Source organism: Mytilus edulis, chromosome 1 (assembly GCF_963676685.1).
Source record: "Mytilus edulis chromosome 1, xbMytEdul2.2, whole genome shotgun sequence".
NCBI lineage: Eukaryota > Metazoa > Mollusca > Bivalvia > Mytilida > Mytilidae > Mytilus > Mytilus edulis.
The window spans coordinates 106370143-106396505 of NC_092344.1; the positions used below are offsets into that span (position 1 = coordinate 106370143).

The 26363-nt window shown below is 32.6% G+C and overlaps 1 protein-coding gene across 1 annotated transcript in view; it reads left to right on the plus strand.

Moving 5' to 3' along the window:
• The window catches only part of LOC139516972 (receptor-type tyrosine-protein phosphatase alpha-like), a 146378-nt gene extending 120961 nt beyond the window's left edge, over positions 1 to 25417 (plus strand). Inside the window, exons 10-27 of the mRNA XM_071307463.1 lie at positions 2859 to 2964; positions 8273 to 8361; positions 9063 to 9301; positions 10781 to 10868; positions 11899 to 11975; positions 13392 to 13428; positions 13962 to 14059; positions 14552 to 14677; positions 16471 to 16619; positions 16886 to 17021; positions 17559 to 17708; positions 18415 to 18514; positions 18970 to 19043; positions 21732 to 21863; positions 22570 to 22695; positions 23405 to 23547; positions 23982 to 24117; positions 25057 to 25417. Of these exons, the coding sequence (XP_071163564.1) occupies positions 2859 to 2964; positions 8273 to 8361; positions 9063 to 9301; positions 10781 to 10868; positions 11899 to 11975; positions 13392 to 13428; positions 13962 to 14059; positions 14552 to 14677; positions 16471 to 16619; positions 16886 to 17021; positions 17559 to 17708; positions 18415 to 18514; positions 18970 to 19043; positions 21732 to 21863; positions 22570 to 22695; positions 23405 to 23547; positions 23982 to 24117; positions 25057 to 25131 (2081 nt within the window). The 3' untranslated portion in view covers positions 25132 to 25417. The remainder of the gene's footprint in view (positions 1 to 2858; positions 2965 to 8272; positions 8362 to 9062; positions 9302 to 10780; positions 10869 to 11898; positions 11976 to 13391; positions 13429 to 13961; positions 14060 to 14551; positions 14678 to 16470; positions 16620 to 16885; positions 17022 to 17558; positions 17709 to 18414; positions 18515 to 18969; positions 19044 to 21731; positions 21864 to 22569; positions 22696 to 23404; positions 23548 to 23981; positions 24118 to 25056) is intronic.
• Positions 25418 to 26363: the final 946 nt, after the last annotated feature.

The window sequence follows — 26363 nt, forward strand, 5'->3', positions numbered from 1 at the left end:
CACGGGAAGTTCCGAACTGTTCGCTAGTACATGGCATGACTAGTGGGGCCTGTTTTTTTAACAGTCAGTGCCCCCCCCCCCCCCATCCCTTTATACAAATTTCTGGATCAGTCAGTTTATGTTTAATGGTAAGTTTAAAGGGTCTTTAAATATTGATATTTTTATCTTTTATTCTCTGTCTTATCTCGTTTGATTGTATTTTTTGTTACAAATTAATGTAATTGGTATCCTCTTTCCAATTTCATCGTTAACAATAGACCTACAGCAAAAGGCCCTGTACTTTAATTTTCTGTCTTGCCTAAAAATACTTTAAATAGTACCCCTTCGTTTCTTCCCATAGTCCCACAATAAAATAGAAGCTTAGCAGGTAATTTGCTCTTATTCCACACCAAAGGAGGATAAATGTATGATAACATTTTAATGTTACCGGCATTATTCTACATACATTGATTCTGAGACTACTTTAACATATACATTCTAAGGGCTTTAATATATTAAAGGGCGGGTACAAAATGTATAAGGGACGAAGGAACACCATGTGACTATTGCATTGGTTGTTGTGATTAAAACATGATAAGAGTGTTTCCTTCCCCCTGCATCTTATGATCCTCATTGAACAGTAGAAACTACTTCAGACATTAAACAATCTGAAACTTTTCAGGTACTTTCTATATGCTCATGTGCAATTTCTTGTTAGCATAGTTTTGTACTTGGACAGATAATCAGAATGATCAACAATCAAGTATATTAGACAACAGTCAGGTCTATTGCCTGGCCATTGGTGAAACCTGGTATGAGGTAATTTTAATTCAGCCTTGTACAATATATACATAGACTACAGTCATTTTTGCTCAAGCATTGCAAATAAGGTTAAATGTTAGATGTTTTATATTGTTTTAACTGCTTTTATGGCAATTATTTAACCATCCATCATTAGCATGATTAGTTGGTTGTTTGAAAGACACCCAGCAGGGGCAGATCTAGTCCAAATAATTATGACGTCTTGAAAGGCTATTATAATTTTTTTCTTTGACGCCTTACTTCAAAGGCTATTATAATTTTTTTCTTTGACGCCTTACTTCGACATAAGGCGTCAAAGAAAAAAATTATAATAGCCTTTCAAGACGTCATAATTATTTGGACTAGGGCAGATCCAGCCATTTTAAAAACAGGGGGGGGTCCAACTATATGTCCCAATTCAAATGCATTGATCGGCCAAAAAAAAGGGGGGGGGGGTTCCAACCCCCGGACCCCTTGGATCTGCCACTGCCAAGCACTCTTTGTATTTATAATTCAACTTAATTGTAATTACAACCTTTAGAAAAAAATATAGAAAGATTTTTTTCAATTTCTTTTTTTTGTAATTAGGTCAAATAAAATAATATCTGTGTTCATGCTATTCAGCTATTACATCTTTGAAAAAATAGGATAGGTAGGGATTTTTTTTTATTTTACATTTTACATATTTTTCATTGACTCTTTGGGCTGATGGGAGAGAAATTCTGACATTAACAGTGCTTATTGATAATTGGTACGCTATTTCTAGGCTTAAAATATAGGGTAGTTGCGAATGGATGTTCATAATGAACAAAAGTTAATTATTTTAATAATAAAAAATTATATTAGTACATGTATGTCATGTATGTACTCATATTATGCAAATATTTAAAGTTATAGCCTTGAAGCAGAGATTCACTATACATATGTATGTCTGGCATGCAGAATGTTGAAAGCAAGTTAAGAATTTTACTTTATACATGTATAAGCAGTCGTGCGTATATCATGCATGGTACTTTTACATCTTTGAATATGATACAGCCGTAATACGGATGTTGTAGAAACGTCCGTAATACGTATGTTTACGATACGTCCGTGAAACGGACAATCCGTTTTACGTCAGTTTTTACACGTACGTTTTACGGATGTATTTTTACAGACGTTTTACGGACGTAACCGTTTCATCCGTAATACATCCGTATTACGGATGTTTTACGGACGTTTATTACCACGGCCGTGAAACGTCCGTAGCTATTTTACCTGTGTAGTATTTCAAGACTTGATATTCAGGTGTATCATAAGCCTGAGATCAAGACTGCATGACTACTAGGAAGTACTATTTGAAGACTTGATGTTAAGGTGTATCATAAACCAACTGTCAAGATCACATGAATACCATGGAATACTATTCCAAGACTTGATATTTAGGTGTATCATAAGCCAAAGATCAAGACTTAATGATGACCATGTACTTCTTAAATTATTAAAACACCCTTTACACAATGCTAAAGCCCAAATCTTGTTATATCATCAGGTCACATGTTTACCGTATAATGTCAAAATGTGTACCGTAACATGTCAAAAAGTTTACTGTAACATGTACATTAGCTAAATATAGATAACTGTAACTGAAAGGATAATTGAACCTGCTTAGATATCAACCAGATACATATTCATCCACTGGATAACTTTAATCCGCCGGTTAAATCTGAACCGCCGGTAAACTCAACCGCCGTTTAACTCAACCACCGGTTACCATATCTATATAAATAGGGTGCAAACATTAATCCACCTTTCTACCTCTGATGAAGGTCCTTTTTGGACCGAAACCGGTCAGTCTATGAAACATCACCAGGCGCTGTTAATTATGTGTATTGGTATATATACTATATTTTTATGCTTTTACATTTTTCTCACTGATACACATAGTTAATATGGCTTCTACTTACGAAAGCTCCATTTGGAGTTAAAGTGTTTAGAGACTACTTATGTCAGTACACCTTTCCTATATTGCCTAGATTCACAACATACTTTGTATTTAGCTAAATATTGTAATATATAACATTATCCTTTTTATTCAGACAACTCTTCTAATGCATTTCCTGCTGCTGCTGTTGGTGGTGGTGTCGGATCTGTGGTAGCAATAATACTCATTGCTTTAATTATTGTTTTTCTTGTCAAACGGAGGTACGATATAAATTATATATTTTGACTTTCTTCTATTTCTATGTCAGTAACATACAGGTATATTTTATTAAGTTTAATTAATTTAGAACTAAAATGTGGTTCAATTACATCTGGTTTGTCATGATTGTTTTCAAATTTAACCATGCCTAAAGTGGCATCTGGTTTACTCCCACATTCAGTAGTACGCTCAAAATATGGTTTTAACATATTAATATGACACACTCTGTTTTGTTTGCGCCGACCTGGAGTTTTTACAATATAATTCAAATCATTGATTTTACTCTCTATTGTATAAGGACCACAATATTTAGCCTGTAAAGGATGTCCAGGGACTGGCAAAAATACAAGTACCTTATCACCAGGCTCAAAAACTCTGTTCCTGGCATCTTTATCATACCATATTTTCATCTTGTTCTGTACATTTTTTAAGTTTTTCTGAGCAATTTGACAAGCAGTATACAATTTTTCTTTAAATCTAGATACATAGTCTAAAAGATTCAGGTCAGTATGTTCAGTTAGCCACTTTTCCTTAATCAATTTTAACGGTCCCCTTACAGTATGGCCAAATACAAACTCAAAGGGACTAAATCCAAGGGATTCTTGAACAGCCTCTCAAACTGCAAAAAGTAGAAAGTGAACTCCATCATCCCAGTCTCTGTCAAATTGAAGACAAAAAGTTCTAATCATGTTCTTCAATGTTTGATGAAAACGTTCTAAGGCACCTTGAGATTCTGGATGGTACGCACTTGATCTATACTGAGCAATCCCTAACTGGTACACGACTTGCTGAAATAGACCTGACATGAAATTTGATCCCTGGTCGGACTGTATAGACTTAGGAAGTCCTACTAATGTGAAAAATTTGATAAGAGCTTTGACAATAGTAGGTGTCTTGATATTTCTTAGCGGAATAGCCTCAGGAAAGCGTGTGGATGTACACATGATTGTCAATAAATACGCATTTCCAGTTTTGGTCTTTGGTAAAGGTCCAACGCAGGCAATTAGAACTCTGCTGAAAGGTTCGTCAAAGGCTGAAATAGGCAGAAGTGGTGCTGGTGGTATTTTCTGGTTAGGCTTACCAACAACCTAGCATATATGGCATGATTTGCAGTATTCTGCGACATCATTTCGAAGTCTGGGCCAGTAGAAATGCTGCAAGATCTTAAGGTAAGTCTTCCTTATACCTAAGTGTCCAGCCAAGGGGGTGTCATGGGCAAGACCAATAATTGCTTGCCTATAAACTTTAGGCACCACCACTTGGTATACCACTCTCCATTCCTCCTCTGGGGTAGCATCAGGAGGCCTCCACTTCCTCATTAAAATGCCGTCCTGATGGTAATAGCATTCGGCCACTTTGTCTGCTTCCTCCTGTGGTTGAGCCCGCTGGTTGAGCTGAAGAACCTCAGGGTCTTTATGTTGTTCTTCGAATAAATTCTTTCGGTCTAATGAATGGCTGTTTACGTTTGGCCATGGCATAATAACATTCTTGTTAACACTAGGTGGTCTTATTATGGCCTTTTCTGAGCTACCAGGACCTTCAATGTCAGTTAGGAAAGTGTCAGAGAGGTCCATGTAATCAAACTTGTCTTCTTGCAAATTCTCATCTTGTTGTTTTCTAGCCATCGCCCTAGTAACAACACACGCTGGATACAATTCAGCATCATCTTCAGGTGATTTAACATCCACCACTGGTTCAATGGTAACAATTGGTTCAGCAACCACTTTGTTCCTAGCTAGATCATTTCCTAGCAATAATGTAACACCCTCTACAGGGAGATTAGGACGAACACCTACAATAACTGGTCCAGTTATCAAATCTGACTTCAGATAAATACGATAGAGAGGAACATCTATACAACCTAACTCTACACCTTGTAACAAAACGGAGGCACCAACAGAAGTCTTCTCGGACAAAGGCAACACACCTTCTAACAATAAAGACTGAGAAGCTCCAGTGTCCCGTAAAATCTTAATAGGCTGAAGAGTGGTATCATCAACAATAGAAATAAACCCATCAGACATAAAGGGTTTATATTCCTCCATGTAATCACAAAAACTGGACTTAAAAGCCTGACTAGCAGGACATTCCAACGTACTGGTAGTATAAGGTGTCGTACACGCACTGGACTTCGGCTTATTATCTCGTTCATTCTTCTTCTGGAGTCTAAAACAATCAGCCATCAGGTGACCATTCTTCTTACAATAAGCACAAATCAGTGACTTCTTCTCAAAAGTATCAAATTTTGGACTAGACATATTAAAACTGGACTGACTCTTATTCTGTGCAACAGGCTTACTATCAGTACGCTCAGTGCTTTGATTTTTGTAATTTCCACTTGAATTATTAACATTTTGACCCTTGAAACTTCTTTTATGTGAAAGGGTATAATTATCTGAAATTACAGCTGCATCATGTACTGTCCCAACAGTTTTGTCGTCTAAATGTGTTTTTAAGTCTAAATGAACACATTTATACACATTTTACGGGACACTGGAGCTTCTCAGTCTTTATTGTTAGAAGGTGTGTTGCCTTTGTCCGAGAAGACTTCTGTTGGTGCCTCCGTTTTGTTACAAGGTGTAGAGTTAGGTTGTATAGATGTTCCTCTCCATCGTATTTATCTGAAGTCAGATTTGATAACTGGACCAGTTATTGTAGGTGTTCGTCCTAATCTCCCTGTAGAGGGTGTTACATTGTTTGAACTCTTCTAATAACATCAATTGTCTTAGGTTATCAAAATTGTTATCTGTTTTCTTTGAAGTAAGCCATTTATCAAATAGATCTTCTTTTTCCAGAGCAAATTCCACATAGGTTTGCGAATCAAACTTTTTATAAGATCTAAATTTCTGTCTATATGCTTCTTGTACTAGCTCATAAGCTTTCAAAACTTCCTGTTTCACCGTGTCATAATCGGAACTTTTTTCTGATGGAAATGCGGAGTATATTTCAGCGGCCTTACCCTCAAAAACACTTTGTAGCATTGTAGTCCAATATGGCTTTGGCCAATTCAAATTACAAGCAATTTTCTCAAACTGTGGAAAATATTTATCGACTGTTTTTTCACAAAATCTGGGAACCAAACGTATATTTTTTGCTGCATCAAAATATTCTGATTTCTGCTGGACTTTAGTGTTGCTTTCTTCCCTGACCATTTCAATTTTCAGTTTCTCCATCACTAGCCTTTCCTTCATTTCAAGTTCTTTTAATTTAAATTCATCTTCTTTTTCCTTTTTATCCATTTCCAATCTTTCCTTCATTTCAAGTTCTTTTACTTTTATTTTCTCCATCTCCTTCATTTCCAGTTCTTTTAATTTAAGTTCATTTTCTAATTCAAGCTGTTTTAATTTAAAGGCGTCAATATTTTCGACCTTAAGTTCAAGAGCCTCTTCACCTAAAATTTCTGCGTGAACTAATTTGTCTATAACCAAATTTTTTATAATTTGTTTTCTCATGGATACTTTAAAATCTAATTTCAGATGTTTAGCAAGCAACACTAATTCCTCTTTCTTTAAATTATCAAACCCCTCAAGGTCAGGCGTTTTCAAAAATTTACCGGCATCAAATGCCATTTTGTAGAACTTTGTTGGCTAGTTATAATAAAAATTACTAAACAAATTTTGAATAAGATAATTCAGTCTCCAGAACGAGCCCCCAATTTCTGTTACGGCCAGAAATTACCTTTAAATTGTAGCCAACAAAAGACACAAATCAATACTAAAAATTAACAATATTTATTATACAAAAGTTTACAAGAAGTATTACACAAATATTACTGTCAACTTAACTGTCAAAATACGAGTCCAATCTTTTATCTTTATCTGTATCCGGATATCTTTCTGAATCCAATCTGAATATTACGGTCACAATCCAGTATGATGTTGTTTGTAGCATAAACGTGTAAATCCAAAGGCTATGAATATTAATGTCTATCGATGTCTAAGTCTAAGTCCAAGAGTGAGAGTTTAACTTTAGTGTCTGTATATATATAGTTGTCATGGAAGATTCTAGAACAGTCTATAATGGAACATCCTAGAAAGTTACAAAGGAAGTTTCTAGTAAAATGTAGAAGTTTATATAACGCATCTTTTATTAGGATCATTCTGGAAAGTTCCAATTATTCTGTAATTGTTCTAGTGATTTCTAAACTGCACAGTTCTAAGATTATTCTGTAAACAACTATCAGGCCACACAACATAAATCAGGCCAACATAAATAAATACAATAATTACAATATCATAACAATGGACATGCAAACGTATCAGTCAGAAAAAAAAAACAACGGGTGGCTAAAAAAGAAAATGACAAACATACAAACGATAGTACAGAAAACGCACAACCGAGAAAACTAAAGACTAAGAAACACGAACCCCATCAAAAAATTATAATGATATCCGGTGTTCCGGAAGGGAAACGGAGATCCTTTTCCACATATGGCACCCGTCGTGTTGCTTATTTTTAATGTGGATAAGGTAGAGTTAGGAATATGTTTAGTTATGTTAATAAAGAAAGATTTGTCTGTAATATGTTAATGTAAGTACTTCATAAAGAGATGCATGTAATACGATTTAAAGTTTTCTGTTCATGACATAGTTATCCTATTGATAGACATCTATGTATAATAATAAAAACGCTTTTCATTTCACTTCACTGTATTAAAGGAAGGTTTGAAATAGGTTATGAACGTAGAAGGTTTATTTAACTTATTTATGGATTAGGATCGTAACAGCATTTTTCTCAAGGCTTCGCATTTTTGTTTTATTTTGTTCTGAACGTTTGTTAGGGGCGATGAAGCTTAGAAAATTATGTGAACGCAACAAGTATAGTATTGTTTAATATTATTATCTCGCCGACGGTGGACCACTAGTGCTACTATGCTCCTTTGTTTACTAGTGCTTTGCATTGGCCATAATCAATAACCAGAAAGTTATATTGATGTTTTGAAGACTTTTATTCTGTATTATTTCAAACAGAAGAATCAAATTTCACCTGATACTACGATTAACAATCTAGAACAAATTCACAAACGGATTGAAATAATTCAAAACACTGAACGCATGCAAGCTGAAGCACTTTCATAAAAACCGGGGTAATTGCTGTGTATTTGTATTTTGCATATTGGTGTATATATTATTTTTTTGGTAGAAGCAAGAATTTTAACATTACGAACCCTTCCGAATGACATGACTCCAATTCCGATTTGAGGAGAGGTCGTGTATTCTTTGTATGCCATATCATATGTTTTTGTTGTACAATATATATATAAGAATATTGTATGATACATTACTTGTATGGTCTTTTTTCTTCTAGAAGAACACTTAAACATAAACCCCAAAAGAGCACAGTTTACAGGGAAACTCCATTGAAATCAACAGTTGCTGAAGAAACAGAACTCAAAAGAGGTACCTATAACGTTCTTTTTACAATAAAAACTTCGATTTACTTAATTATTGACAACATTATGTTAGAAGTTTTGAACTATTTGCCTGTTAACGAATTATGCATATATCTGGAAGGCAAATGATATGTGCACTTTAAAGAGATCAATTTTCTTAAAGACATGTAATGAAATTGATGGTAAAACAAATGAATAATATAATAGATGTCTCTTTTAAACTTTATCATTAGTACAGTATTCATTGCACCATGACTAACACTTTAATTTTTCATATTTGCTAACTTTTAGATAATATATTTTTCATTCAATTGTCGTACCTGAAATCTTTACTTTTTTCAAAAGAAAAAGGCGTTAGATACTGTAGGGACATTCAAGATCATAGTCGTTAAGAAACTGACAATGTCATGGCTAAAAGCAAATCATATTTTATCCGAGTATCAGTATCACCTTACGTTTTAAAATAACTGTTGATGTCCGTTCTTAGAAAGTTTAAAGCAGTCTATAGTTGTAGTATTTATCTTTCTGGTCAACTGTTACCTATTTACGGCTATTTGTCGAAAGTAAAAGAAAAAAAATATCGAACTCCAAGGAAAATTCAAAACAAAAAGTCCCTTATAAAATCTGCAATATCAAAAGCTCAAACACATCACATGATTGAAAAACAACTGTCACATTCCTGTATACTATTGTTAATTTGTCCTTTAGATTCGAAAAAATGTGCAGGAGTAAACGACAGAGGCATCATTGTATCAGTAAATAATGACAACACTTACTACAACAAAGTTGAAGTTGAGGGAGATTACAATAATGAAGAAGAAGGTGAGGGGTATTACAGCTTTACCCTAGATAAACAGATTCCTAGAAGTGCTGTTCTTATGAAAGAATTTTATGATTACGTTGAAAATGGACGAGAAGTAGGAGGAAAGCTCGAGATGGAATTTGCAGTTAGTATTCCATTAAATAGTAACAAGTTTTAGATGAAACAGATCATTTCAGTAGTAATTGAAAAGTCGTTTTGTATTATCTTTTAAGTATCACTTGGCGTCCGTCATCCGTCGTCGTCGTCCGTCGTCGTTAACTTTTACAAAAATCTTCTCTGAAACTAGTACTACTGGGTCAAATTTAACCAAACTTGGCCAAAATCATCATTGGAGTATCTAGTTTACAAAATGTGTCCGGTGATCCGGCCAACAAATCAAGATGGTCTCTATGGCTAAAAATAGAATATAGGGGTAAAATGTAGATTTTGACTTATAACTCTGAAACCAAAGCATTTATAGCAAATCTAAGTGAAGATCAATCTGCCCTGAAATTGCCAGATGAATCCATCAATCGGTTGTTGGGTTGCTGCCCCTAAATTGGTAAATTTAAGGAAATTTTGCCGTTTTTGGTTATTATCGTGAATGCTATTTTAGACAGAGATAAACTGTCAAAAGCAATAATATTCTGCAAAGTAAGATCTACAAGTAATTCGATATCACCGAAATGGTCAGTTGACCCCTCAAGGAGTTATTGCCCTTTATAGTCATATTTTTCCAATTTTTTGTAATTTTTTGTAATCTTTTACAAAATCTTCTCTGAAACTACTGGGCCAAATTTAAACAAACTGAGCCACATCATAATTAGGGTATCTTGTTTAAAAAAATGTGTATGGTGACCCAGCCAACCAACCAAGATGGCCGCCATGGCTAAAATAGAACATAGGGATAAAATGTAGATTTTGACTTATAACTCCGAAACCAAAGCATTTAGAGCAAATCTCACAAGAGGTTTAATTGTTTATCAAGTCAATATTTAACTGCCCTGAAATTTTCAAATGAATCGGACAACCAGTTGTTGGGTTGCTGCCCCTGAATTGGTAATTTTTAAAGAATTTTTTCCTTTTTTTGGTTATTATTTTGAATTCTATCACAGATAGAGGTGAACTGTAAACAACAATAATGTTCAGCAAAGTAAGATCCGTGACCAAATTGGTCAGGTGACACCCTAAGGAGTTATTACCCTTTATAGTCAACTTTTAACAATTTTCATTGATTTGTAAATTTTTCGTAAATTTGTACAAAATATTTTCCTCTTTAACTAAAGGTTTATTATAGATAGAAAAGGTTGAAAGTAGCAAGAGTGTTCAGTTAAGTAAGATCTACAAACACATCACAATCATCAAAACACAGTTTTGTCATGAATCCATCTGTGTCCTTTGTTTAATACATGTATGCACATAGACCAAGTTGAGCGACACAGGCTCTTAAGAGCCTCTAGTTAATAGACTTTAACATTTAAAATATTGCAACCAAGGATTCATGTAGTCTGTTATTTAAATTAACGTTATTTACCATATTAAACAAAAGAAGTTTGTAACAATTCATATTGGTTCTATTTTGATTTAAAATTATTTGAAACTTGTTCAAGGTATTATTTTTCAGAAATTACACAGTGGTCTACAAAAACCAACACATTCTGCTCTTAAGCCGGGAAATAAACTAAAAAATAAATATAAAAACATGTATGCATGTAAGTATTAACATCCTTAAATGGAAATTTCTAATTGAATCATTTTCTTATCATCACCTGTATATTCGTTATATTACAATTATCAGAACGACATTTCGACGGTTATGATAGGTTGTTAATTACAAAAAATACATAAAACTAAGCGATGTTTATGCCAAACATGAAATTATCTTATATCTTTTGTCGTTTATTGCCATTAGAGCCGGAACTGCCTATCATGTTGTGTAAACCCCGTTCTTGTTGTTCATGTTTAATTTTTCTGACCAATATGTTGTGGACTTCGTTTATCGTTTTTTTTTTTACCTTTTGGCGTTGTATCTCAATATAGCCTAGACTTATATTTTTGATTGTTGCCTTGTCGTCTCCTTAAAAAAATAGAGACCATTGATAATCATGAATTTATACCTTTGCAATTGAGAAAAAGATATAAATTTGTGAGCCGGGTATGGAGTTCTCACAGTAAATTTCAATAAAAACCAAGGGAATTCGAACAGAAATGTGTGTTTTTACATGTAACTGCTAAATTCTGAATATCCATTAATTTACTTGCTAGATTTTACATTGCTTAACTATACCTAACTGTTCTAAGAAAAACAATGTAAAAAGTTCTACATATATATGCAAAGAATATTAACTGATTTTTTTCTTGAGTAAATCTAAATGGTCCTTTATCGAGTTTTGATTGTAATAGACAATCTCTTATGACTTCGTAATACTAATGAGACAAAAAGAACAAAAACTAAACTAAAACACATACAGAAAAAATAATAACTAACCTGGTCTTTTTTTTGTTTCTAGTTAGCACGTTGTAGCAAAAAGATGATACGAATTGGCTGCTCTTGTAGCTATTTAGTTGCTGATGACGTACTTTTAATAGAAAGATTATTATATGTGTGGGTGTTTTAGCGATGAAAACTAACTTTGGAGCTGAATGGAGATTTACACTGTACTATATCTACATAATTTATTGTTTACTGTTTGATGTTTTATGTACATAAATAATATTCACAGTTTCTTTTTTTCACATTAGATGACGAAACACGAGTTGTCCTTGATGTAATTGAAGGATCCCCACTCTCTGACTATATCAACGCCTCGTTTATACATGTGAGTTTGGTGTCCATTACCATCATTTTTTTTTAAACCGAAATCAGACATTTGGAAATACAAAGATATTCCATGCAAATTATTCATTATATATATGAATATATCACATGTGGCCAATCTTTGCAGTCAAATATAATTTCTACAATGCATCGTTATACGTAAAATAAGTATTTATATATAAGTTCTTATTTACATTCAATACTCATTTGTTTGTGAAAAGCAAACGCAATCAAATTAGTGCACCGAGTTTTCTTTGACACCGGTTCAGAAACATATCCAAATGAGAGTGTTTGTTAAACATGACTTTCAACATACTTCACATTCTGTTCAGATAATATAATGATGTCTTTTAACAAAAGATGTCAGCTTGATGTTTATGTTAATCGTAGGTATCGCATTGGCCATAAGATAAAGACTGCAACTAACAAATACAACCGCTTTGTATCGTCCCATAAAGTCCACATCGAGAACCTATAAAACTCAACTTTATGAGGAAAAAAATTACATTAGTGTTCCTTTCAAAATAAAGTTACATTACAGTAGTACCTAAGTATGGCGTTTACATTTTAAACGATTAAAATGTATTATAAGCCTTTGTATCTATACGAATTCGTCGTATCAAGCTGTTTCTTTCAAGGAATCTACATTGAAAAAGTTTGCTTATAATAAAATCTTATGAAACTAAATAAGTTAAGATTTGGAAGAAAAATATCACTCTTATATATAACCATAGATAAAAAAAAATTGTCTAATCATAAATTCGTCCTCCCTGAGATTTTCCGACGAAAACCATTTATTATTACATGTTTTATTGTTATTACCAATACGATGGGTGCCACAAGCGTGTCAGGAACTCTATCTCGTCTTTGAAAACCTCACATATACATAGATTTGTTTGAAATGTTTAATTTCTGGTTTCAGTGTGATGTGTGGACTATAGTTTGTCTTTGTGTTTGTTTATTGATTCATGGTATTTCATATCCTTCCTAGTTGGTATAGTTTAAATGCCGCCTTTGTACATATTTCTTATCCATTGATTTTAGTTCTTAGTTACTCCTTTAGCTGGATTGTATACAAAGCGATGGCTTTTTTAATATAACGTGGTTTGTTTCTATCCAAGATGCAATTACAGATTACACAGGGTTCTACCGTCAAAACTAACATTGCAAAATGGTACAAAGAGCAGGGTGGAATGTCGTTTTTATGGATGTTGTTGCTCAATTAAAGATATATTTAGTCTAACAAGTATTAAAAATATTCCACATCTATTTGCTCTTATCTTACAAATGTGAAAATGTATATAAGAGTAGAATTTGTTTCAGTTGATTTTTTATCAATTACTTCCATCTTCCTGTAGTTACTTCGAAAATAAAACAAAATAAACGTTAATGCATAAGAAAAACATACACTTTACAGGGTTATGGTCGGGTTAGAAAGTATATAGCTTCACAAGGTAAGTCCATTAAGATATTATATGAGAAAAAGTTTACGCCCGTTTTGCTTTTTTAAATATATATTGTGTGGTACTTTATTTTCATATAAAGAAGTATAGAGCAAATGTCCATGACGCAAATGATGTTCTATTCTTATAACACATCAAACTAACGATTTAATTGTAGTTACGGCTTTCTTTACGTTGGAGAAGAGCTATTATAAAGCATACAAAAATATAATTTGGGAATAGTCATAGTACATAAAATATATATTTCAGTTATCAATGCATAATATACAGCATAAATTAGCATGCCATGTATTCAACCAATGGCAGTATTGATAGCTTCTTTTTAATTACATATTGCATCCATATTTTAACAATTATAATACTTTCAATGTATGATATTTCTTGTACTTGTAAAATGCCATACAAATTCCATTTGACATCAAATGGCATATACAATACGTTGGTAAATTGGTATGTGTAGACACAAAAATTAATATATTTAGTTAATTTTAATACATTGTACTTATTCTTTATGTAATACTAAGGACCACTTGACAATACCGTAAACGACTTTTGGAGGATGGTTTGGCAGTGTGATTGTGGTAAAATTGTTATGCTGACAAATATTTTCGAGGAAGGCAAGGTAAATGTCAACTGTTTAAAAAAAAGAACATACAATTCGAAGAAAAAAACTTTGTTTAAGTTATCTAAATAACGAAAAAATAACTGAAACATATCTGACATAGGTGAAATGAATGGAATTGTCAGAAGTGATCAGAAGAAATACAAACTATATTGATTGTTACACAAAAATGTAAGCGAATCATTTTATGAAAATTGATATTACAATTTATAAAATATCAAAACCAATTTACGTAAATCCATGTACAATGTATATCTGTATTTCACTTCTGTTTGCTTGTTTCTGTTGAACTAAAACCATTGAAAGGTCGGATATCAATTACAAAAAGATACCAAAAAAAAAGACATGTCATATGATATATATAATGATATATATCCGAGTTGAGCAATTTTAAATAGTGTGTTTTAGAGTTTTCTACCTCATTAACATCCAGTATATATCCGTCCTGTTTACCGTCTTGTACAAATCGAAGACTTTAAAATCTATTTACAGCACAAATGTATACAATATTGGCCAGAAGAAGAAAATCACAAAGTATCATATGGAGCCATTGATATCTTCTTGATTAAAGAAGAGGTTTACTCTGACTTTGTCGTGAGAATTATAAAGATGCAAAAGGTAGGAAAATGTTGTTTTTTTAAATTATCTTACGTACATGAATAATGTGTTTCCTATGCAAGTATATTCTTTTAAATAATCTCAAGATTGATAAATTATCGATGAGTTATTTTAGATTATACTAGAACACACCCGTGATATCACGGGTCCGTGACTGAATTAAAGTATATAACTATGCGCAAGCCTTATTTTAGTATTAGTATTGTCATCTGATAAAGTCATGCCGATTATAAGATACACAGTTTTTCTCTGCTTTCAAGTCTTTCTGTTTGAACCCGTCGAACTGAAACAATAATATTAATTATTTGGAAAACAAAAGGTCCGGGAATGGAGTATTTTTTAATCAACAGCATTGTCCTATATAAGTTATAAATAAAGTTGAATTCTTTGCTTCGCTGTTTTACGTCATGCCCACTAACAAATTGAAAACTGTACCTATACGCCTTATTTTTAGTCCAGATTTTTAGTATTCGTATTGTTATCTTAGAAAGTGTTACTGATTAAAATACTACAATAGGTAACAATTTGACAATTTAGTAGTGTCAACCCTAGAACACACCCGTGATATCGCGGGTCCGTGACTGATTAAAAGTATATAATTATGCTCAAGCCTTATCTTAGTATTAGTACTGTCATCTGATAAAGTCATGCCGATTATAAGATACACAATTTTCTCTGCTTTCAAATCTTTCTGTTTGAACCCGTCGAACTGGAACTTATCAATTATTGGTAATATTAAATATTTGGAAAACAAAAGGTCCTGAAATGGAGTATTTTTTAATCAACAGCATTGTCCTATATTAGTTATAAATAAAGTTGAATTCTTTGATTCGCTGTTCTACGTCATGCCCGCTAACAAATTGAAACTTTTTTTAGTCCAGATTTTTAGTATTCGTATTGTTATCTTAGAAAGTCTTACGGATTAAAATACTACAATAGACAACAATTCGACAATTTAGTAGTGTCAACCCTGTGATTACAACCCGTTTATATAACATATTAGTCCTGAATACAACCTTTGGTGGTGCGCCTGTCAGATGCGGAACGTACAGATAAGGTAATAGGTAACAGGTGAATATACTATTGGTATCGGTAGCGGACTCGACCCGGAACTTCTTAATTATTGGCAATATTAATTACGTGGAAAACAAAAGGGCCTGGAGTGGTGTAATTTTTAATCTACACCTTTGTACTATATTAGTTATATACAAAGTTGAATTCTGTGATTCGTCGTTTTTACGTGATGACGGCTGACAAATTGGACCTCGTAATTTTAGTATTATAGATATCACCAATGAAAGTGTTTAACATTAGACACTCAGAAGAAGTCTGTTTTCAAACATTCAAAATCGTTGATAGTTTTCCAAAAGTATATGTGTGGTATATTTGTATCTGCCAAAGGGTTTTTAATACATTTTCTGAGAAAAAAAGTTTACTTCTGAAAATTTTATTGGCTGTGAGTAGCTATCTAGTATCTTAGAAATCAATTCTAACAAGTATATGCATTACTCTATATATTATTATAATATGGTGTGGTATGATTGCTTATGATACATATTTCCAGGATAGTCCAAACGACATAGAAGTTGACAACTATAGGTCATCATACAGCATTCAAGCACAACCCATACATCATAGCATGCGATAATGAGGCACACAAATCATGTATTTGAGAATGAGATGTATAATTATAAAATCACATCCATCATGCAAATACAATAAAAATAAGTCTAGTATTATTTGAAGATCTAATATATCATCGTGCATGTATACATTTTATATAACGATTTTAGGGGAGCGAAAGCAAGGTAGTAAAACAATTCCATTTTACTGTATGGCCTGATAAAAATGTTCCAAAATATTCGTCATCGTTAGTTCACTTTAGACATAAAGTCAACAACACTGAAGTGTCATGTACTGGTCCTATGGTTGTTCATTGTAGGTAAGTACGAAATAAATTCAATGAAAGAGGTCTTTAATAAATAGTAATTAAAAACGATTTTAATAAGTGAAATTCTAGTTTTGAAAATATACACAATTTAGCAAGAACATGTTATGATACATTTGTAAATAATTAATTGGTAAAGTTCAAAGCAAGAGCAATCATTCGAATTATCCACAATAGAAAAACTTAAAGCTACCCGTTGCAAATGTGACATGCTTTCTGCATATTATTCCTACAATTACATTTTGTTCATTAATTGACAGTGCTGGTATAGGACGGACAGGAACATTTATTGGTTTAGATTATGTGGCTAATCAGGCTAAAGAAGTCGAGTATGTGGACGTGTTTGGGTGTGTGGAAGGTTTACGACGCCAAAGGGTTAATATGGTGCAGACACAAGTATGTATATTGTAATAAATGGTATTCCTTGATATCAATATCACAGTTTATACATGTATAATGAATAAGTCAATAAGACAACAGTACATATTTTTTAAATCCATTAATTTACATTTATGATCAAATTCTTTTTAAACGTATCCATTGTGATCAAGATTTAAACATTAACGTGTTCAATATATTTCAAATGAAATTTCGTAGATTAATATCGGAGGATATCACAGTAGTGTACATACAACTAGTGGTAAAGGTTTTCCGTCACAATCTGAACATTGAATCAAATAAACAGATAGGCGAAATAAAGTGAATAAATGAGTTATAACTCATCTTGACAATTTAGTTAAAGTCAGTAGTATTCATTTATTTTTTTCATTTCATTTTATATATCAAATTTGGTATATTTATATGTGTTGCATGATTGTGATGGTGTAGCTTCTTTTTGTAAAAAAAAAAAGAAAAAGAAAATAAATTGATTTAAATCGATTCGAAAACTGTTACAACAAAGACATACTAGTATGCGTATATATTTTTTTTCAGCGCCAGTATGTTTTTCTCCATGATGCAGTTTTAGAGGCACTTATGTGCCCAAATGCAGGAATACCGTCTAAGGATTTTCAGGAAGATTACAACAAGCTGTTAGAATTTGATAGCATTAAAAAGAAAGTAAAATTACGTGTCCAATATGAGGTAGATTCTTTTTTCAATTTATCTTTGGCTGTGTGTATTATTCTATTCCACTGTTTATACATATAGTTAGTTTAATCAATATTCGATTGGTTGAAACTACCCTGCGTGTCATTAAACAAATCTTCATATTCCCCTCTGAAATGTCGGGATTACATCGTCTGACGTTACACGCGGAAGAGACCAAAATGACACAGAAATAAACAACTATAGATCACCGTACGGCCTTCAACAATGAGCAAAGTCCATACCGCATAGTCAGCTATAAAAGACCTTTAACAAAAAGACTATAATAGTTAACTTTTGATTCGTACTGTTTATCATTTGCATTTTAAAGTTTATATTCATCTGATTTGGTCTTGCGTTGCTGTAACGTTAACATTTTTCGGCTGTCGGAATTGATGATAATGTTCATTGGAAAGTTTTCTTCAAATTGACTTAAAGGATTTTGTTCTTATGAATATGACAACACGCATTGTTGAATTATACAAGTCTGCTTTTAGATAGTAATTGAAAAGAAATGCTATGATGTTACACAAAACAACTACACAAACATGGAATAATCAAAAGCTACTGAAAATCTATTGTTGCTGTTCTCCATCTAAATTTCACAGAACAGCCTTCAAATGGTGATAATGTTTTATCAATGCTTACATGAGTAGGTAATTAATTATTATTACTATAATGTCCATATTTGGTCTTATTTTAGGCAATGAACAAGATTTCTCGAAGGCACGAAGAAGAAGAGTTTGATAAGGGCAAATCCTTAGAAAATAAAACGAAAAATAGATACAGCAATATAATGCCAGGTATTTATATGAACTGAATCGTTCAAGATAAGATGAAAAAAGGAAATCGAGATTGACATCAACTAATGTGTATGAATATACACAATAATCAGCGTTTTGCATTTGCGCCGATCTGCATTTCATTTACGCCGATTTTTTTCTTTTATTTGCACAATACTATAAGATGACTGCTGTTGGTCATGATCAGTACGTCGACTGAAAACGTATTTTAAAAAATCTCAACTGCCAGAAACATTATTGTTCAATTGAAGCTTCGTGGGGACTCTTTTTGAAATAGTCATACTTGTATTCGATCTATGAGTTTGAATGTCCCTATGGTGTGTTTTTGCCCCTCTTTTCTATGATTTCATTTATTTTATGGATCTCCTTTCAAATTTTGTTGAATTATTAAAACGGAACAGTCCGTTTTTGGTTGTTTTAAACTAAGTTCGATCAAATGTATTTCTCTATTATAGTTGGATCTGAAATACCACTTCTATCTACTGCTGTTGATGGGCATAATGAATACATTAACGCTGTTTTCCTACCTGTAAGTTTATTTTAATTGCTTTAATATCTATTGGGAAAATATGACAATATGGTTAGATATCGCACGTATTTTTAATGCAAATCACGGAAGGTGTTAAATAAACCAGTTAATATGTACATTCCGTACAAAATGTGTAGTTGCATTACACCTTTCATGACCCAATTTTTCGAAAAAAATGTGACCCAAATTTTAAACCATGTCATTTCTTGCCTTTAGTTTAAAGAATTCATTTTGAAACAAAATAAAAACATTAAAAACAAGAGGCTCTCAAGAGCCTGAATCGCTCACCTTAATTTTTTTGGTTAAATCTCTCAGCAATGATTATTTTAGCTTTTCAATTTATTTAAATGTTCTTTGAATCGTCCTATTTTCCTCAAAAGCAAAAAAAAAATCATTTTCTCCAATGTTCTATTTTAGCCATAGGAGCTATGTTTCTGACATACAAGGAAATGAAATATAAAATTTATACTAGATACTCTGAAACTCATTTAGCCTAAGTTTGGCTGAAATTGATACAGCAGTTTCAAAGGAGAAGATTTTTATGCCCCACCTACGATAGTAGAGGGGCATTATGTTTTCTGGTCTGTGCGTCCGTTCGTTCGTTCGTTCGTCCGTTCGTTCGTTCGTCCGTCTGTCCCGCTTCAGGTTAAAGTTTTTGGTCGAGGTAGTTTTTGATGAAGTTGAAGTCCAATCGACTTCAAACTTGGTACACATGTTCCCTATGATATGATCTTTCTAATTTGAATGCCAAATTAGAGATTTTACCCAAATTTCACGGTCCACTGAACATAGAAAATGATAGTGCGAGTGGGGCATTCGTGTACTGAGGACACATTCTTGTTTAAAGTAAGTCAACATGATGAACAAATTGTGAAAAAAGTCTTTAAAGGGCAATAACTCCTTAAGGGGTCAATTGACAATTTTGGTCAAATTGACTTATTTGTAGATCTTACTTTGCTTAACATTTTTGCTATTACTAGTAACAGTTTATCTGTATCTATAATAATATTCAAGATAATAACCAAAAACTGCAAAATTTCTTTAAAATCATCAATTCAGGGGCATTATACCTGAAAAACCAGTTACCCAATTCGGCTGAAAATTTCAGGACAGGTAGACCTTGACCTAATAAATACTTTAACTTCTTGTCTTATTTGCTCTAAATGCTGGAGTTTTTGAGATATAAGCCAAAAACTGCATTTTACCCTGTGTTCTAATTTTAGCCATGACGGCCATGTTTTTTGACGAAATAAAAAATAAAGCACAAACTTTATTTTATACACCCTACTGATCATTCAGTTGAAGTTTGGTTGAATTTGGTTTAGTAGTTTTAGAGGAGAAGATTTTTTAAAGTTAGCAAATATGATGAACAAATTGTGAAAAATTGTCATTAAAGGACAATAACCCCTTAAGGGGTCAATTGACAATTTTGGTCATTTAACTTATTTGTAGATCTTACTTTGCAGATCATTTTTGCTGTTTACAGATTATCTTTATCTATAATAATATTCAAGATAATGACCAAAAACTGCAAAATTTCCTTAAAATGACCAATTAAGTGGCAGCAACCCAACAATGGTTTGTTTGATTCGTCTGAAAATTTCAGGGCTGATAGATCTTGACCTAATGAACATTTTTACCCCATGTCAGATTTGCTCTAAATGCTTTCGTTTTTGAGATATAAGCCAAAAACTGCATTTGACCCCTATGTTCTATTTTAAGTAACGGCGGCCATGTTTTTTGACGGATCAAAAATCGAAGCACACACTTTGTGCAGGGTAATCTAAGAAACAATCATGCTAAGTTTCATCCAAATCCATTCAGTAGTTTCAGAGGAGAAGATTTTTTAAAGTTAGCAAATATGATGAACAAATTGTGAAAAATTGTCATTAAAGGACAATAACCCCTTAAGGGGTCAATTGAAAATTTTGGTCATATTAACTTATTTGTAGATCTTACTTTGCTGATCATTTTTGCTGTTTACAGTTTATCTTTATCTATAATAATATTCAAGATAATGACCAAAAACTGCAAAATTTCCTTAAAATTACCAATTAAGTGGCAGCAACCCAACAATGGTTTGTTTGATTCATCTGAAAATTTCAGGGCTGATAGATCTTGACCTAATGAACATTTTTACCCCATGTCAGATTTGCTCTAAATGCTTTCGTTTTTGAGATATAAGCCAAAAACTGCATTTGACCCCTATGTTCTATTTTAAGTAACGGCGGCCATGTTTTTTGACGATCAAAAATCGAAGCACACACTTTGTGCAGGATAATCTAAGGAACAATCATGCTAAGTTTCATTCAAATCCATTCAGTAGTTTCAGAGCAGAAGATGTTTGAAAAATTGTTAACGACGACAGACGACGACGACGACGACGGACGCCAAGTGATGAGAAAAAAAAGGAGTCTAAAAAAAAGGAGTCTAAAAATTTGACAATGGAAATTCGGCAGCCATAATTCGACCGACCAATCAATCAATCATTCGTGATGCAGTCCCCTTTGACAAGCTTGAGCTGTATGCAGCCAAACCCATCATCATTATTTATGTCAATAAAGCCCTCATTGTTTGGTGAATCTTACAGAAAAGTAACCAATTACTTAAGAAACACTACCGGATTTGTTTAACATATAAGATATCAATGTTGTAAATGTGTACTTAAAATTTGTTTTTATTACCTAGGGCTATAAAAACAGTAAAGCGTTCATAGTGACACAGATGCCACTCGAGGATACCAAGGTAGATCTGTGGAGACTGGTGTATGACTATAACATATCATCTATTGTCATGCTTAATCAAAGCTACGATAGCAGGGTAAGTTCAAATATTATAGTTTATAGGGTCACCAAAGGTTCTCAACACCTAAATAAAGTAATTCGAAAAATTAATCAGGAATAACACGATGTTTTGATTTATATCAATAATATAAATCAAAACATAAAGGTTATTTCTGATTAATTTTTCGATTTATTTTATTATTAAAGGCGTTAAGAACCTTTGGTGACCCCACAGTTTAAATTCTATAATAAGTAAGTGAGCAGTGGTACGGTTACAGACAAACGTTCACCTAATATGTCCCAGTCAATGGGATAATTTAGGTCGTCAATCAATGCCCACAGCCGCACTGTTTTGAATATGATTCTAAATAAACTGTAAAGTTTATGTTTTAAATTCATGTTCAACATATACCTCTTCATCGTGACATCAGCACAATTGATGAACGAAACTTTTTCATAATTTTATATGTCCTACTTTTGGTGATCTTATAAAAAAGTCATTCTACTATTTTATTTCCTTTGCGTTATCTGTCTTTTCAGAAAAAGTGGAATTCTTAAATAATGAATAACTGTTATTTTCTTTGTAAAGGAGTAGTAATACATGTCGTGTAAAAGATTTAAGGTAGACTGTTTCGAATCTTCTTTCCTCTTCATTATTTAACGATATATTTATCATGAACACTGTTTCTATATCAAATGTGAAAATTGGTTTCAGTGATAATAGAGATTATTTTATAATTTAGGATGTTTACTGGCCAGTATCAGGGGAATCATCAGTAACATCAGGTCCGTTTATCATTGAACAAATAAACATAGAGACCAGTCGGCTTTACCAACTCCTTCAACTGAAGATTGGGTATAATAATAAGGTTAGTTAATCAAGTGTTCATCATAGTTGTCAGTTTTATATGGATTTATGATCCTTTCAACGAAGAAAGACATTTTATTCTTTTAAATCCTACTTATTGAATATTGTAATACAATCTCAATGCAGTGGAATAGTCGAATGTGCGAAATTATATTCAATAAAATTGCAGAAGTGGGAATTATGCGATAAATTAATCCTTATCAATTGATAAAATATTGAATCTGAATTTGATTCTTTAAGGTCCTGGTAATGTTATCACATTTTTTTTAATTTGAGTATGTGTTTTGATGTTTTTTTCGTTCGGTTTGAATTGTATCTCTTTCTTTTATAATAAAAACAGTCACATAATACATGTCGACCCAATTTTTCTCTGTAAACATTAACTAAAACCCTTTTAAATAGTTTTCTAAGGTATGTCATTCTTATGGTATGACCACTGTAATATTTCATTTGGCTACAATGTAGCAATTTTGATCAAATGTTTTTTTTTTTTGGAATAATGTTGGATGAAAGTAGAATCACAAAAATACTGAACTCCGAGGAAAATTCAAAACGGAAAGTCCCTTATTTAATGGCAAAATCAAAAGATTAAAAACATCAAACGAAAGTTTCTTAATACTGGTATTCTGGCGATTTCAAACACATCATTATGTATTCATTAATTGATTTTACTCATTTTCTCGCAGTATAAAAGGTGAATACTTTTGTAGGACCAAAGAAATCTCAAGATTTTTCAAGCCAAATTTTGGAGTGATAGCGATGTTGTTCCCAAGGACTCGAGTGATATTTTCAGCTTCATTGACGTTGTCGAAAATGACTGTAATAATAGCGGACCAGTACTTGTCCATTGCCTGTATGTTATATTAATTAGCAAATAATGTAATGCTTTATTTTAATACATTAGGAAATTAATTAAGGACATATTTCTATTCTTTATTTTTTCATCAACTGTTCACTTTGGCTATAACTGCTTTGTAAAGTGTCTCAGAGTGAGTTTACTGTATTAAAACCTCTAAATATAATACCTCATATTTAGAAAAGAATTCTGAGAAACATAAAAGTTGTTTTCGACTGCATACTTTTAATCAGAATTGCTTTATCTTGTTAGACATATATGTTTATTATATACTTTAAGTTAATTCAGTCAACATCTAAAGATATCAACTGAATAATGTTTTTTTCTATTTACTAACAACATACCAAGTATTATTTCTTTTTTCTTTTCTGCATATAAAATACCACACTTTCGATATCTTCGTACGTTATATTTTTATTTTATACGTTTAGAAATGGTTGTGACAAGAGTGGACTATACTGTGTGTTGGCGACTGTTATAGAACGACTGAGAATAGAACAAGATGTTGACATACAACACATCATCAAACAGATGAGGAACATGAGGCCACAGATTATACCAAACTATGTACGATATATCTAAATTTTAAAATTGCAGTACTTAAAATAAATGCAACTAAAACGATGAAATCTCTACCTAAGCACCTACCTTCTTCGTCGTCGAATCAATACGTAGAACAGAGCATAGATGTACATGGTGTTTGCATGCCATCAATATGGTGTACATTATTAAAAAAAAATAACGATTCAGAAAGACAGTCACCCGACAAAAAAAGTATACTCTTTAGTCACATTAGGGAACTGGGGAATGTCACGACTGATTACACGATATATTTAAACCTTTAAATTGCAGTACTTGAAACACTTTAAACTAAAGGCAACTAAAACGTTGAATTCCCTACCTTAGCACCTACCTCCTTCGTCGTAGAATTAATGCGTAGAACAGAGCATAGATGTACATGGTATTTGCATGCCATCAATGTGGTATACAATATAAAATAGATAACGATTCAAAAAGACCACAAACCCAAAAAGAAAAGTATACAATTTGGTCACATTAGGGATCTAGGGGATCTCACGACTGACAGGTGTGTGCATATACAAGAATAAACGCTCTTAGGGACTGAAACTGTTGAAAGGTGTATGTCTATACTTTAAACATAGTTGCTACCTTAGGGAATTCAACATAAAACATGATATGAATAACGCAACGCACGAATAAACTTAAATATTGGTATTTGAAAAAAAATACAATGGTTGAAAATATGGTTTTTTTTTAAATACAACATGAAACTGGTTCGAATGTTCAACACACATGTTCAAAATACCATCTATATTAAACAAATCAGAGATTCGACGTTCATTGATTAAACCCTGCTTGTTTCCAATACCAATATTTTCTTTTATCAATTATTGTGTACTAACATTTTTTTTTCTCATAAAAATGTTATATTATAATTCATTTATGAATTTGTAGTTGTAAGTTTGGTGAATTTTTTTTTTTCAGGAACAATTCCAGTTTATATATGAAGCTGTAATTGAATATCTACAAGATTTTGAAACGTATTCTAATTTCCAGTGAATCGTTTCCTCTATGCATGTCCGTTGGTTTTTTAATAGATCTGAAAACGTTGTCTTCAATTTGAGACGCGACTGTAAGCTACGGGTACAGATAAAAACAGTTTAAAAATATTGACTTGTGGACTAAACCGAAGAAGTCTGCAATTTTATATGAATACCTTATTTATATTTTTTGTATTATCTTATTTATATCAATTATATAACGCAATTTTGTACCTTTGAATGATTCATATTAAAAAACGCAATGTCGAGAATATATCTAGATAAGTAAAACGTTGTTATGTGTACATGTGCACTTGTATTTTGTAAATAAACAAATATGACAGCAGTATACGATACTTTAAACTCTATAGTACGGCTAACATATGGATATCCTTTGTTGGCTGGACCTTTATCTCTTTGAACAGCAAGTAACGCTTCCTAAAATTGGAAAATGTGCGATATTTCTTTAATTTTATCAACCCTTAACAATTGAACACTTATTCAGAGGAAATTGTATATAAAATTAGTTGAAATCTAGACTATTCGTTTAGAATATACAGAAAAGGATTAAAAAAAACAAAAGAAAACAATTTCCTGCTATATAAAGTTGAGAATGATAATGGGGAAGCTGTCAAAGAGACAACAACCCGACCAAAGAGCAGATAACAGAGGAAGACCACCAATGGGTCTTCAACGCAGCGAGAAAATCCTGCACGCGGACGTGGTCCTCAGCTGGCATCTAAACAAATTCGTGTACTAGTTAATGGACGCCACACCAAACTTCAAAACATATAAATCATCAAGAATTAAAAAACATACAAGACTTACAGAGGCCAGAGGCTCCTGATTTAGTACAGGCGCAAAATGAGGCGGAGTTAAACATGTTTTGTGAGATCTCAACATTCCCCCATACCTCTAGTCCTCTCTAGCCAAGGCAGAATAAAGAAATACATATTAAGCTGCATGCATTACTAGTCATGATTATCCACACTCAGTCAAAATTTCAGACGAGGGGACAACTATGTATTTATCTCAACCGACTTTTTTTTTGGTATCTGAAGATGAATCACAGCAAATACGTGTCTCTTTTTAATTATAACACAAAGATTTTATTTGAATCGATCATTTTGTAATAGTGACCGTAAAACTTTAGTTGTTCCGATTTTAGTCGATATTACGCATTACCCGAAGGAGCAGGGTTTTCCGTCTGTAAAATTTCCATGTACAAAATGAAGACCGTATAAGTGAACT